Genomic DNA, 15,781 nt, shown 5'->3' on the forward strand with positions numbered 1-15,781 from the left:
GCAGATCTCTATGTCGTGTCAGTGCCCTTGGCAAAGGTAACTTCACTTCTGTGATGCTCCATTAATGCTGAAAAGTACACAGAGATCTTGGAGCACAACATGCTGTCTTCTGGGAGTCACGTGATGCAGGCATTGAAGCAGGACGTATGTCGGAGAACTCCGCGTGTGCCTCATCACTTGCTTCTATTTGACTAGTAATAATTGATCTCTAACTGTATTGCATGTTCTCTCACATATATCTCTTTCGTTTTTGGTGTGAGAAACTCAACAAAACGATCCGACGACAGCTCCCTGATACGATGGCGGCTGAACAATAAAAGCTATCGCTTAAATCTCTCATGAAAGCGATTTGTGATTCTAACGACAAACTTACCTCTTACAGAAATAAGAAAACAGACGACATCCAAAGTTCTTTGCCCAAAATTGAACCGTCACATTCAGCTCTAGCCGAGCAGGTCGACGTAATGCAGGTCAGGATTGGAGCGAACGAGGACAACTTGAGAGACTCCTGTGTGTGAATTGTAAAGAGGGAAAAGGAGATAATATTCCAGCTTGATCTCGCGAGAAAACGCAATTATTTCACGTTTTGCCAGTTTAGCAGCTAATTCGTACGAGTTCAGTCATACGAAATTGTTCGATTTTTAAAAAGGAGGCGTGGCACCTAACTCCACCCCTAAACCCAACCGTCATTGGGGGATGAGCAAGTCGTACTAAATTGTACGAATTAGATCGTACGAATTCATGGGAATTAGCCACTAAATCAAAAAGTTACGAATTGCCGTGAGATTGTGTTGAGTATTCCTAAAAGAAACAACTGATGATCTCGAGAACCGGAGCAGGAGATCAAATATAAAGATTATATGTTAAGTTATTTATAAACTAATTTGGAGAGGATCAGGTGCTTATGATTGCTAGCGGCTGGATTTGCATTATCCAGTTTATGATTCACCAATCAGACGATTCCTAATCCACTATAAATCCCCTCAGTTCCATATCACAGCCATCTTCATTTAAAGAATCCCCCCTTCCACCCCTACTCCTCCTTTTTTCCTGGATGGGTGGTACGGTGGCCCAGTGGTTAGCACTGTTTCCTCACAGCAAGATCGTCACTGGTTCCAATCCTTACTAAGCCAGCTGACATTTCTATGCAGAGTTTACACATTCTCCCCGTGCTCACGTGGGTTTCCCCCAGGTTCCCCGGTTTCCTCCCACCATCCAAAAACATGCAGCTTAAGTTAATTGACTAATCCAAATCAGCACCATAGACATGCTCCTAGTCAGTAGTTATCTCTTAAGAGCGATCACTATCTGTTCATTAGCCACTACAGCAGGGGAGTTCTCCAGATCTACCTGAGCTCAAACTCCCCTCTCAACGGGAGGGAGCCCTGAGCTCGAGGATCTCATGAGCTCAGGGCTCTCTCCCAGGACAGCATGTCAAACAAGCTTTATAATCAACCGTCAGCTAAGTGTCAACTCTTGAAAGGAATGCTTAAGTCTATGTAACTGATTGTGTTGTAGTAGCATTACAGCATCGATGCTGTAAAAGGAAATTAAATAGTCACGTAAACCTTTCCCCTAGCTGTGCATATAGCCCATTGTAAACAGTATTTCAGAAAACTTGCGAACTAGTTTTAGTCTTCAGAGTCAGTTGATCATGTTTCTGAATATTATTATAATAATGCTTCTCCAGTTAGAAAGCATCTCCTACACATCTGACTGTGTGATTGAGTTTAATATTGAGTGATTGTGCGGTTGATTGTGTGTGATGATGACACTTCACTGCGTGATTGATCATTGACTCTGGCAGCTGATTTATTTGTTTGAGAAGTGTTGATGTAGTAAGTGGCTAAACCAATGTGCTGGTCATTATCACTTGACATCAGGGTTTACTGTGGTAATAATAACTCGCTGACTGCAGTAAATCTCCTCTATTATAGACATGTGTGGCATATACAGTCCAAGTCACAAGTATTCGCCCTCCTTTGATTTCTTTTTTCTAATATTTCCTAAATGATGTTGAACAGATTCAGGAATTTCTCACAGTATTTCCTTTAATATTTTTTCTTTTGGAGAAAGTCGTATTTGTTTTATTTCGTCTTGAATAAAAGCAGTTTTTAATTGTTTTAAAGCCATTTTAAGGTCAATATTATTCGCCCCCTTAAGCAATATTAGTTTTACCCTCCCGAACAAACCACTGTTATACAATGACTTGCCTAATTACCCTAACTTTACCCTAATTAACCTTGTTAAGCCTTTAAATGTCACTTTAAGCTGTATAGAAGTGTCTTGAAGAATATCTAGTCTAATATTATTTACTGTCATCATGACAAAGAGAAAATAAATCAGTTATTATAAATACTCTGGAGGGCTAATAATTCTGATTCCAGCTGTAAATCACACACATGATGATCATGCATTGTTATGTTTACTGCTGCTGCATGAGGTTTTGGTCTGTCTCTGCTCATCTGTCCTCCTCTTTCCTCTGTTTACATCGTTGTGGTCACTCCTGTTTCTCAGCAGTGAGTAAATGCATGGAGCAGCAGCGGTTACTAGGAGACCAGAGGAAAATAGATGGAGAGAGAGAGAGACAGAGAGACAACACTAACAGATACAGTCACTTGGCAATACAGATATGAGATGCAAGTATACAGAATATATTCAAATCGCCATCCATCCATCCATCTACACCTGCCATCCATCCATTTATCCATCTATACTTTCCATTCATCTATCCGCTTATACTTTCCATCCATCCATCCATCCATCCATCAATCTATACTTCCATCCCCTCTTTCATCCATCCATTCATCCATCCATCTATCCATCCATACTTTCCATCCCCTCAACCATCCATCTATACATCTATATGTTTCATCCCCTCATCCATCCATCCATCCATCCATCTATACTTTCCATCCATCCATACATCCATCCATTCATCCCTTTATACTTTCCATCTATATTTTCCATCCATACATACATCCATCCATCCATCCATCTATACTTTCCATCCATCCATCCATCCATCTGTACTTTCCATCCATCCATACAACCATCCATCCATCCATCTGTACTTTCCATCCATCCATACAACTATCCATCCATCCATCTATACTTTCAATCTATCCATCTATACTTTCCATCCATCTATACTTTCCATCTATCCATACATCCATCCATTCATCCCTTTATACTTTCCATCCATCCATACAACTATCCATCCATCTATACTTTCCATCCATCTATACTTTCCATCCATCCATACATCCATCCATTCATCCCTTTATACTTTCCATCCATCCATACAACTATCCACCCATCTATACTTTCCATCCATCATCGATCCATCTACACTTTCCATCCATCCATCCATCCATCTATACATTCCATCCATTTATCCATCTATACTTTCCATCCATCTATCAATCTATACTTCCATCTATACTTTCCATCCATCCATCCATCTATACTTTCCATCCCCTCTTTCATCCATCTATACATCTATACGTTTCATCCCCTCATCCATCCATCTATACTTTCCATCCATCTATACTTTCCATCCATCCATACATCCATCCATTTATCCCTTTATACTTTCCATCTATACTTTCCATCCATCCATCCATCCATCCATCCATCCATCCATCAATACTTTCCATCCATCCATCCATCCATACTTTCCATCCCCTCAACCATCCATCTATACATCTATACGTTTCATCCCCTCATCCACCCATCTATACTTTCCATCCATCTATACTTTCCATCCATCCATACATCCATCCATTCATCCCTTTATACTTTCCATCTATACTTTCCATCCATCCATCTATACTTTCCATACAACCATCCATCTGTACTTTCCATCCATCCATCCATCTATACTTTCCTTCCCCTCTTTCATCCATCCATCCATCTATCCATCAATACTTTCCATCCATCCATCCATCTATACTTTCAATTTATCCATCTATACTTTCCATCCATCTATACTTTCCATACATCCATCCATTCATCCCTTTATACTTTCCATCCATCCATACAACTATCCATCTATACTTTCCATCCATCTATACTTTCCATCCATCATCTATCCATCTATACTTTCCATCCATCCATACAACTATCCATCCATCTATACTTTCCATCCATCTATACTTTCCATCCATCATCTATCCATCTATACCTTCCATCCATTTATCCATCTATACTTTCCATCCATCTATCCGCTTATACTTTCCATCCATCCATCAATCTATACTTCCATCTGTACTTTCCATCCATCCATCTATACTTTCCATCTATCCATCCATCCATACTTTCCATCCCCTCAACCATCCATCTATATATCTATACGTTCATCCCCTCATCCATCCATCTATACTTTCCATCCATCCATACATCCATCCATTCATCCCTTTATACTTTCCATCTATACTTTCCATCCATCCATCCATACATACATCCATCCATCCATCTATACTTTCCATCTATCCATCTATACTTTCCATCCATCCATCCATCTGTACTTTCCATCCATCCATACAACCATCCATCCATCCATCCATCCATCCATCCATCTGTACTTTCCATCCATCCATCCATTCATCCATCCATCTATACTTTCCATCCATCTATACTTTCCATCCATCCATCCATACATCCATTCATCCCTTTATACTTTCCATCCATCCATACAACTATCCATCCATCTATACTTTCCATCCATCTATACTTTCCATCCATCCATCTATACTTTCCATCCATCATCTATCCATCTATACTTTCCATCCATACTTTCCATCCCCTCAACCATCCATCTATACATCTATACGTTTCATTCGTCCATCCATCTATAGTTTCCCTCCATTCATCCATCCCTCCATCTATATTTTCCATCCATCCATACATTCTATCTATCTAAATATATTTTCAATTCATCCATATATATTTATATTTTCATTCATCCATATTTCACGTTTTAAGTGTGTATAATCATATACACATACATAACATGTGAATATACATACATATGCACAGTATACACACACACATGTACACTTTTACTTTCAATGCGCTGCACACTTGCATATATTTCTATTTAAATGTTTAATTTCCGTTAACAGTTTATTATCGGGGTCAGAATGTATCAAAAGAAGTCTGATTGATTATGTTATTGGTGGTTTTTAAGATTCAGATTACTGCAAACATTATAGATTTATGTAGATCATTGCAAGTCGAATCAATCAAACCCAACAAAATCCTGCCAGTCAATTCTTATAACAAAGATTACTCAGAGAACCATATTAAATATTGAAGTAATGATGTTCTTCAGTACAGGTAATGGTTCATTTAGACTTAAAATGAAGATCTTACGAAACGTCCAGGTGAAACCTGCAGTTATGAGCATCGTGTGTGTGATCTGCGTTTGTGTGTGTCTGTGTGTGTGTGTCGTAGTGTCCTGTAAAGGCAGATAAAGCAGACTCTGGGGTGCTGTGATGTTCAGTGTGAATATTCACTGCAGCAGAACAGAACATTCACCTCATGAGATCCATTACACACACACACACACACACACACACACACACACAGTCTCTTTAGGCGCTTCTGAGTGTGAATGGGCTCAATTTTTTTGCTCAAAAGTTGCACAAATGTAATATGCGTGTCGCTGAATCCTGTACAAAAAGTATTGTGAATGTGCTTTAGCATCAGACTGAAACATGCTTTCTGCGTGTCGAGGTACAGCTAATGGTGTCAGATTAACCCTTGTGTACTTGACTCCCCTTTAGCTATGTTGGTGCTGTTTTTGACTTCCATTATAATCACGTTTATTGACTGCAAAGCCATGACAGCATATAATCATGCATTCTTGATTGTTGCTGGTTTCCCTGTTGGGATTAAGAGGGGTGGTGTGTCATTTTACTGTTGATCATCAGTTGTCAGCATTAACCCTTTAGACAGGCCTGTGCTGAAGAGTTTCTGGCATTTATATAGAGTTCAGTGGAGTAAAACAGCAGATTTTATGATCCTCGAGTCCGGGGCTCCCTCCAGTTAGAGGGGAGTTTGAGCTTAGGTAGATCTCGATGAACTCCCCTGACTTATATTTGGCAAATGACAGATATATGGATGGCTAAAGAGAGATATAGAGCTTAATAAGAGCTCGACTACAGTATGATGCTTATATGGTATGTTCACTTTAATTAGGTCGTGTAATCTTGGACTAAGAGGAAACCAAGGAACCCAGGGGAAACCCACACGAGGGAGAACATGTAAAGTCCATGCAGAAATGTCATGTGGTGTCGGCGCAATAGCCTAGTGCAGTGGTTTTTGCTGTGTGCACCCCTTACTAATATTTGACACCTGTCAAGCACCCCTTTCTCCGATTAAACTCCACATTTTTAACTACAATAACTAAATCGACATATGCTCTGTATACATGATTAAAATAAAAATAATTAAATATGTGAATTTAATGGACAAGCTTTTATGAAGTTGACAATTTTCCAAGCCAAGCTCATTCTGAAAACGTAGCCCCGCGGACATTTCTGAAGACCGCGATTTACGTGGCGAAGGTACGTATGGCCGCATTTTGTTATTTCAAGCGAACACTATGGGTGGTGTGACGCCGCTCCTCTTTCCGCTCACCGGCTGCCAGCTCACCTCCTCCATGTGGAGGGTTTTCCCATCACAACCAGTTTGTCTGGTTTGCTCGTCGTGTTACGTCGGCGGAGGCCGGGAGGAGGAGCTGGCAGCGTTCGAAGACCGGGTTCGAGTCCAGGGAAGAGCGGTTCCAGAAATCAGGTAAGACTAAAAACAGAATCCAAAAAATAAAATGAACGAGTACATAACGGGGCGAGAATACGGTGAAATCCGAAAACGAGGGCTTTTCTTTTTCTGCACGGCTTTCGTAAATCATCACTTGGGCTTAGGGAAGAAGGAGGAGGGTGGCCGGTCAATCGTTCAGTCATTCGGTCAGTCGGACAGGTGGTCGCTCGACAGCGGCCTTCGGCGGCTTTTTACGCGAGAACAGCGAGAGGCATTCGAGACGCGAAAAAGCGCACACAGTGGCCTCTCGCGCACTCGTGAAAATAAAAGCTGCACAAATACGTACCTTCCAAGACGTATTCCGCGGTGTTACGACCGCCTCGTTTGAGTCACAACATAAGAGTTCGGACAGCAAAAGAATGTATATGCAACTTATTTATTATACATAAAACTAAACAGAACAACAAATCAACAAACAAACAAATGTCTAGGGGAAAATAAAGAAAATAACTACTTCAACTACACAAATAAATAATGCTAAACAAAACCATAAGGTTGCAGAAATGAATCTTGACATGAGTACGGCCCGTAGCCACACCGTCCTTCAGAAGCTAGCACACAAATCACTTTTATATGGTTTGAGCCAATTAGGGAACAACCAGGCACCCAATCAAGATCTGCCACATCCATACTGAAATCCTGGGGTCGTCACAGCGGTCTCCAGAAACGTCCGCAGGGCTACGTTTCCAAAATAAGCCTGGGTTGCAATTTTCACAGCGTCATTACGTACAGACAAAGTTCATCTGGCATGATTTCCATCACTAGAGCTTCTTGGTGGATGCTGCAATGTACCGATGGTGCAACTTTTCGGATGAAAGCTACTGCTTTGTTCCTCCAATTTTCCCTGGATATATATATATATGTGTAACGAAATAAATATATACCATGTTAATAGTTCAGTATTAAATCCTGCTTTAATGGGAGTGCAGTTCCTGCTAGTTCGCCGGTGGCGCTATTGCGCACAGAGTCTGTGTATAGACTGCAGCAGAGATAGGGAGAACTGCTGTGGGTGAGTCGGGTTTGTGTTAGCTCCACACTAAAAAATAAAAATATCATTTAAATGATTGATTGGATGCAGCTTTAAAAGTCTATCACACTTTATATACATTTATTGATCGACAGAGTGGGTTTTCTTGTCATATTTGTTTGATTTTGGTACTTTTAATCTCATCTTGATATTTTCCCCCATGTGCTTATACAGCAAGTGCTAATGGAGTTATATGTGTTTTAGATGTGGATGCTAAATTAAACCGTGTTGATCTCACTGTTACTGCTCTGTGTGCAGGTAATTTTCTATTATATTTTGTGTTAAGGTATTAAATGTGTTTATTCAGTGATATTAGTTACGCATTTTCTGTATTTTTATATTTCTGTCTTTGTTTTATATAATAATAATATAAGCTTTCAGTATAGACTGCAGCAGAGATAGGGAGAACTGCTGTGGATGTCGATGCTAAATTAAACCGTGTTGATCTCACTGTTACTGCTCTGTGTGCAGGGCAAAATAAAATCCTCCTCATCCGAGTCCAGTGTGTGTATTGCTGAAGGGTGAATGAAGTGGGTTCGGGAGTGAAGTATAAAGGTCACATATGGACCATAGATGAGGGGCTTAAGACTGCTATTAAACCTCACCACAGACTACACACTGCGCATGTGGATTTTCTGCATCTCCGATCCATGTAATTCCCGAAACCAATGGAACTGTCGCTATATTGGTGTTTCTTACTTGACATTTTCTCACTCTCCAGCGGAGGCCTAGTTCTCTTCATCAGCACATCTCTGCTGGATTTCTCTGTTCCCGCCTGCACCTCTTCACCTCGTTCGTTATCCTCCAAGGCTGCTGCACGTCTCCATAGATGTAGATGGTTCATCCCTGCTGTCTCTTGACTTGTTTAAAGTGCCAGTTGTTACCAGTAGTTGTTGTAGTGTGGTGTAGGCTTGTGTGTGTGTGTGTGTGGTGTTAATTTCCCTCTCTCTCTTTCTCTCTCAGTGTTTAATCAGGTGTCCATTTTGATGACTATAGTAAGCGGAAAAAAAGACAAATGTACTATCACTTAGCACCTAATGTGAAAGGGCGGGGCTATTGTGATGCAGACGTGAAACAGCGAGATGAGTATGCATGCACAGGTTGTAAATTACAATTTTTAATGTGATTTATTTTCTCTCTCAGTGAATTTCTTGTCTCTTAAAAATATGACATGTGAAGTTTACCCAAGGTAAAAGCTTAAAAATAACAAAAGATAACATTTTCCGCCATTACAAACATTCTCTCGCATACCCCTGGTGGTCAGACTGTATGCACCCCAGTTAGGGAACTGCTGGCCTAGTGGTTAGCTCGCTGACATATGGTGCAGTAGCACTTCAGGGTGTCCCAAGTTCAAATCCTGGCTCAAGGACATTTCCCCCTCCCTACTCCCTCTCTCACTCCCACTTCCTGTCTGAAATATTGCCCTAAAGAAATGTTAACTGGTTCAGTAAGGACTTTATCCAGTGTCATTCTTGCTGTGAGGCAACAGTGCTAATCACTGGGCCGCCGTGTCGCCCAATCTAAAAAAAGGAGGAGGAGTAGGGGTGGAAGGGGGGATTCTTCAAGACGAAGATACTGGGGTAAGAAACTTATTTATGTTGTGTTAGCAATCATCTGATTGGTGATTCATGTGTTGGTTAATGTGGGACCAGCTGTGGACAATCATAAGCACGTGTTCCTCTCGAAATTAGTTTATAAATAAACTTCACTAGTGTGCAAAGGTCTCTCTCTCACACAAACACACACACACACACACACACACACACACACTATACTCCAAAGCCAGAAACTACACTTTTTTTGCACTGTAACTGGTAACTGATGATCAACAGTTAAAATGACATTGTCCCTCTTCCCAACAGGGAAAACCAGGAACAATCAAGAATGCATGACTATATGCTGTCATGAAAAAACAGCACCAACATAACCAAAGTGTAGTCAATCTGCCCAGAGTGTATTGATGAGATGTTTGAAAATGTTTAAAGCATTTTCCCAATTTGTAAAGATCAGATTTGTCAGAAATAATCATGTAGACGAACTGCTGCAGGTCAAAGCGAGCATCAGAATGGGGAAGAAAGGGGATTTAAGAGACTTTAAGCGTGGCATGGTTGTTGCTGCCAGACGGGCTGCTCTGAGTATTTCAGAAACTGCTGATCTACTGGGATTTTCACGAACAACCATCTCTAGGGTTTACAGAGAATGGTCTGACAAAGAGGAAATATCCAGTGAGCGGCAGTTCTGTGGGCACAAATGCCTTGTTGATGTCAGAGGAGAATGGCCAGACTGGCTCCAGCTGATAGAAAGGCAACAGTAACTCAAATAAGCACTCGTTACAACCGAGCTCTGCAGAAGAGCATCTCTGAACACACAACACGTCCAACCTTGAGGCGGATGGGCTACAGCTGCAGAAGAGCACACCGGGTGCCGCTCCTGTCAGCTAAGAACAGGAAACTGAGGCTACAATTCACACAGCCTCACCAAAACTGGACAATAGAAGACTGGAGAAACGTTGCTGCTCTGATGAGTCTCCATTTCTGCTGACACATTCAGATGCTCGGCTCAGAATTTGGCCTCAACAACATGAAAGCATGGATCATCCTGCCTTGTATCAGCGGTTCAGGCTGGTGGTGGTGGTGTAATGGTGTGGGGGAGATTTTCATGGCACACTTTGGGCTCATTAGTACCAATTGAGCATCGTGTCAACGCCACAGCCTACCTGAGTATTGCTGCTGACCATGTCCATCCCTTTATGAGCACAGTGTCTCCATCTTCTGATGGCTACTTCCAGCAGGATAACGCAGCATGTCACAAAGCTCAATCATCTCAGACTGGTGTCTTGAACATGACGATGAGTTCACTGTGCTCAAATGGCCTCCACAGTCACCAGAGCTAAATCCAATAGAGCAGCTTTGGGATGTGGTGGAACGGGAGATTGGCATCATGGATGAATCCATGCTACGAAGGATTAAGGGAGTTCTAAAAGCAAAAGAGGATCCAACCCGGTACTAGTAAGGTGTACCTAATAAAGTGGCCGGTGAGTCTAAATTTACTTTACAAAATGTTAAACAGTTCACATTTAAATTTAACATATCGTAAGTGCAGAGTTTTTCCAAATTAATTAATCGCAAACGTGTTATGTAAACACGCCTAATGTATTTAGGAATGTCACATGTGCTGCGTTTCATATGTTTAATATGAGCTGTGTGCATCAGATCAGATGTTGACATTTATCTCATGCACATCAGTGACAACCTGTGGATCGGCGTTGTGCGGTCGCGCGCACATGCTCGAGCCGCGGCGGCGCGCTGACGTCATCGGTGTTTATAAGCGCTGCTTGAACTCACAAGAGGCAGTCGGTCTCGTTTACTCCCGTTTTGCCGCTGTCTCGTTCGGCGCCCGTGCACTCATGACCGGGAATCCCGACCGGAGTAAGCTGAAGAAGAGCTCGCCGAAGAAAGCCTCTCCATCTCTGCTGTGCTCCATGTGAAATAAAAGGTAGGAATCTCTGATTGCAGATCATTCACTGCTGTATTTGAAGAGAGAGTTTGTGCACAAATAAACCGCTTTATTTTATTAGTGTTTTCAGCACCGCGGAAAGCTCAAACGCACATGCGGATCAAGTTTTGATAGTTTATTTCTTCATGCAACCTTATTAGATTATCATTTAAATGATGGGTTTTTGCATCCTTAAGAGTTTGACGTCGCATTTTACGTGAGATATCCATCAGATGTCCACATATAATTGCTACAACATTTTTTTTATAACTAGAAACACTCTTTCTCAGATTCAGCACCACAGACCGCTCCAGTGCAAAGCAGATCTACAGTAGTTTGAGCGTTTATTGCGCCTCGTGGATCGTTCTTCATGCAAGCTTTTTCAACATTTAATCTGATTTTAATTGACGGGTTTTCGCATCTTCAAGAGGTCTAATGTCGCATTTTAAGTGTGATATCCATTAGATGCCAAAATATATCATATTGAACTATTATATTAGTGAACTTTCCAAATTCTGAAACGAGAACTTTAAATTTTTTTTACGTACATTTGAGGGTTTTGTAATTCAATTTAATTCATAAGCATAATCATTTCTTTTTGTCGTTTGCATTTGTTCAGTCGTTCAACCACCTACCATCTGGTTTTCAATTAATATTAAAATAGTTTGGTTTTATTTTAAACAATATCCTCCAAAGGGAAGTCACGTTTGCCCACGTGCTGACTTTTAACTATTTTTCATTGCATTTATGTGTAAATAATTCGGCTAAGAAAGTAACTCCTCATCACTCTTTGGAGATTATGTTCTTCACTAGGAGCTTTTGACGATTCATTTGCTTTGTGCATGTATATTTATGTTTTGTGCCTTGCTCACTCTTCAGGCAGCTTCTTTACATGCCGTTTATAAATTTGTTGCGTTTTCTGAACAAGGTTATAAGGCTTAAAAGAAGTGCCTACACAACTGAGAGATCCAGCACCATGGATAGCTCCCAATTGTATTTGTTGTATATGTCTAAAACGCCCTTTCTCCAATTCAGCACCACAGACAGCTCCAAATTCACATTTTTACATCTAAAACCGCTTCTTGGATTAAGCACAATGGGCAGCTCCCAAATCCTTTTACCAAACCTTTTTTTCTCCGATTCAGCACCACGGACAGTGTAATTGTATATATCTAAAAATGCTCTTTCTAAAATTCAGCACCATAGACAGCTTCAAATCCATTATTTTTATAATAACCAAGATTGCTTTTTCATGGATGGGATCAAGTTTAATGGAATGACCACGGAAAGCTCCAAATTTATTTTATTTGTAAAATTAACTCTTCATATATATATATATATATATATATATATATATATATATATATATATATATATATATATATATATATTGAAATGCTCTCTCTCTGATTCAGCACTATGGACAGCTCCAGATTAACTCTTTATATATATATTGAAATGCTCTCTCTCTGATTTAGCACTATGGACAGCTCCGGTTTCCTTTTGAGTAGCCGAGTACAGTATGACAGTGATTTCTTCATGCAGATTACCCTAAGAAAAGTTTATATGGTTTTTACGTATATGGTTTTATTAGTCGCACTTTATTTTAATGTACAAATTTTCCTATTAACAGGCCATTATCTAAGACTGTTAGCTCAATAAAGTACTAATTTGCTGCTTATTAGTAGTATTTAAGGTAGTATTTGGGTTTAGGTTTTGAGTAGGATTAGTGAGGTGGAATAAGGTCAAATTTAATCAGTTTTAATAAATAGCCAATATTTTAATGTAATAAGACAGCACTTTATGGTGGGAATTGTACTTAAATGGAAGAGTTTAGTCAATGTGAGACATTACATGTTCCCACTGAACACTGAAATGAAAGCTAGCTACATCCAACAAATGTTGTGTAGTTGCATAGTTTTGCCCGTCTGCATTAGAAAATGCTCCATCTGTTATTTCATGTTGATTCTCCGTGCACATGTACCAAACATTTCTTCTTGCAAATGATTTATTTAGTACGATGCACATGCACATTCACTTAATTCAGTCTTTCTGAGATACAGCACTGGAGACCGCTCTGTAATCAACCAATTTAAAGTGATAGTTCACCCAAAACTAAACATTCCGACATCATTTCTTCACCATTTATTTGCTTCAGACCTTTACGACTTTTCTTCTTCTATTAATAGTAACTTCTATTCATATTTAACTAAAAAAAATGATATTCTAAAAAAGCTAGAAACCTTTAACTGTTGACAACAATAGTATTTATTTTTCAGACCATGGAAGTCAATAGTTACAATCTTTCTGCTTTCTTCACAATATCTTCATTTGCGTTCAACAAAAGAAAGAAACTCAAAGTTTTGGAAGTACTTTTAGATTTTAAGGTGAACTATCCCTTAATCTTATTTCAAATGTGCACTTTCTATGTGTCATGTTGGAAGCCATTGACTGCAATAGTATTTGTTCTTACCATGGAAGTCAATGGTTACAGTCTTCAAAATATCCTCAAATTGTTTTCAAACTCAAAGTTTTGGAGCCACTTTTTGATTTCGAAGTGAACTATCCCTTTAACTTTTGTTTAATGTCCTATTTCAAGTGTGCTTTTTCTGTGTCGTTCATAGTTTGATGTATTGTTGTGTCTCCAGGCTCAGCGATGAACGAGAGCGAATCTCTCACCAATGAGAGCGCTATGGGTTTCCCATCATCCTCCTGGCTGGAAGCCGAAACCTTCGCCTCCAACGGCACCCTGGCGCTCTCGTCTGCCAGCCCAAACTTCCACGTGAACCCGTGGGACATTATGCTGTGCCTGTCCGGGACGGTGATCGCCTGTGAGAACGCCATCGTGGTGGCCATCATCTTCTACACGCCCACATTGCGCAACCCCATGTTTGTGCTGATCGGCAGTCTGGCCACCGCAGACCTTCTAGCCGGCATGGGATTAATCCTGAACTTCGCGTTCCAGTATCTGGTGTCCTCCGAAACCATCAGTCTGATTACTGTGGGATTCCTGGTGGCTTCGTTTACGGCGTCCATCAGCAGCCTGTTGGCGATCACCGTCGACCGCTACCTGTCGCTCTACAATGCCCTCACATACTTCTCCGAGAAAACTCTGCATTATGTGCATCTGATGCTGGTGGGCACGTGGGGTGCGTCTCTGTGTTTGGGACTTCTGCCTGTTTTGGGCTGGAACTGTTTGGACGATGCGTCCACATGCAGTATTGTGCGTCCACTTAAGCGCAGCAACCTCACACTCCTCGCCACGTCGTTCTTCATCATCTTCATCCTCATGCTAAGCCTTTATTTTAAGATCTGCAAGATTGTGTGTCGTCACGCGCATCAGATTGCATTGCAGCAGCATTTTTTTACTACTTCACATTATGTGGCTACTAAAAAAGGCGTCTCGACGCTGGCCATCATTTTGGGGACATTTGGCGCCAGCTGGCTGCCCTTCGCTATTTACTGTCTGGTTGGGGAGCGCGAGTATCCGCCGGTGTACACGTACGCCACACTGCTGCCCGCTACATACAACTCCATGATCAACCCCATCATCTACGCCTACAGAAACACAGAGATCCAGCGCTCCATACACATGCTGTTCTGCGGATGCTTTCAGAGCAACGGCTCGTACCGCTCCAGATCGCCCAGTGAGGTCTAGATCACGCGTTTAACCCTGTAAAGCGTCATATATGAGCCTGATGGAAGTCTGATATATGGTAATTTATGCAAATCACATATTTAACATATTAGTTCATGGTTACATTTCACAGATACATATAAAAGTACATATAAATAAGACATCACTCTGCATCTCCAATGATATGTCTTAGTAAGATGATATTTAATGCTTAGTTGTGATCAAAGTGTAGTTTCCAATGAATATTGCAATGCAAAACAGTGATGATTGAGAGCTGAACAAATAAACATTCATACACAGAAATATATCATACACTGATATATCAAACAGGCCATAATAAAAACAGGCCTTAATTTCCAGAACCTTTACTTTCTCTGTTTTTCAGCGGTGAACAATCCCCAGAGCCTCAAAATCATCTAATATATATATATATATATATATATATATATATATATATATATATATATATATATTAGATGATTTCGAGGCTATATGAGCAATATCACATGAGTAGAAGTGCGATATGGCTGTATATCAGCACTGGTGGGAGGCGTGCATTGTTAGTGCCCTAACCAGTGCCGATATACAGCCATATCGTACTGCTACTCGTGTGATATTGCGTTTATACAACAGTTTTACAGCATAATTGTGTATATTAGAACAAAATCAAACATATAATATATATATATATATAATATATATATATATATATATATATATATATATATATATATATATATATATATATTAGATGATTTCTAGGGTATATATATATTTATATTAGATGATTTTAAGGC

The 15,781-nt window shown here is 40.3% G+C and overlaps 1 protein-coding gene across 1 annotated transcript; it reads left to right on the forward strand.

Moving 5' to 3' along the window:
- The first annotated feature begins 11,203 nt into the window (after window positions 1-11,203).
- gpr6 (G protein-coupled receptor 6) lies at window positions 11,204-15,244 on the forward strand. Its single transcript, XM_087299026.1, has 2 exons — window positions 11,204-11,347; window positions 13,996-15,244. The coding sequence occupies exon 2, from the start codon at window positions 14,004-14,006 to the stop codon at window positions 15,003-15,005; it is 1,002 nt and encodes a 333-aa protein (XP_087155152.1). The 5' UTR covers window positions 11,204-11,347; window positions 13,996-14,003; the 3' UTR covers window positions 15,006-15,244.
- Window positions 15,245-15,781: the final 537 nt, after the last annotated feature.

This window comes from Danio rerio, chromosome 20, assembly GCF_052040795.2.
Source record: "Danio rerio strain M-AB ecotype USA chromosome 20, GRCz13ab, whole genome shotgun sequence".
Classification (NCBI taxonomy): domain Eukaryota; kingdom Metazoa; phylum Chordata; class Actinopteri; order Cypriniformes; family Danionidae; genus Danio; species Danio rerio.

What these genes read in the sequence shown, in the direction of transcription:
- gpr6 (XM_087299026.1), top strand. Translation starts at nt 14,004, where the DNA reads ATGAACGAGAGCGAATCTCTCACCAATGAGAGCGCTATGGGTTTCCCA.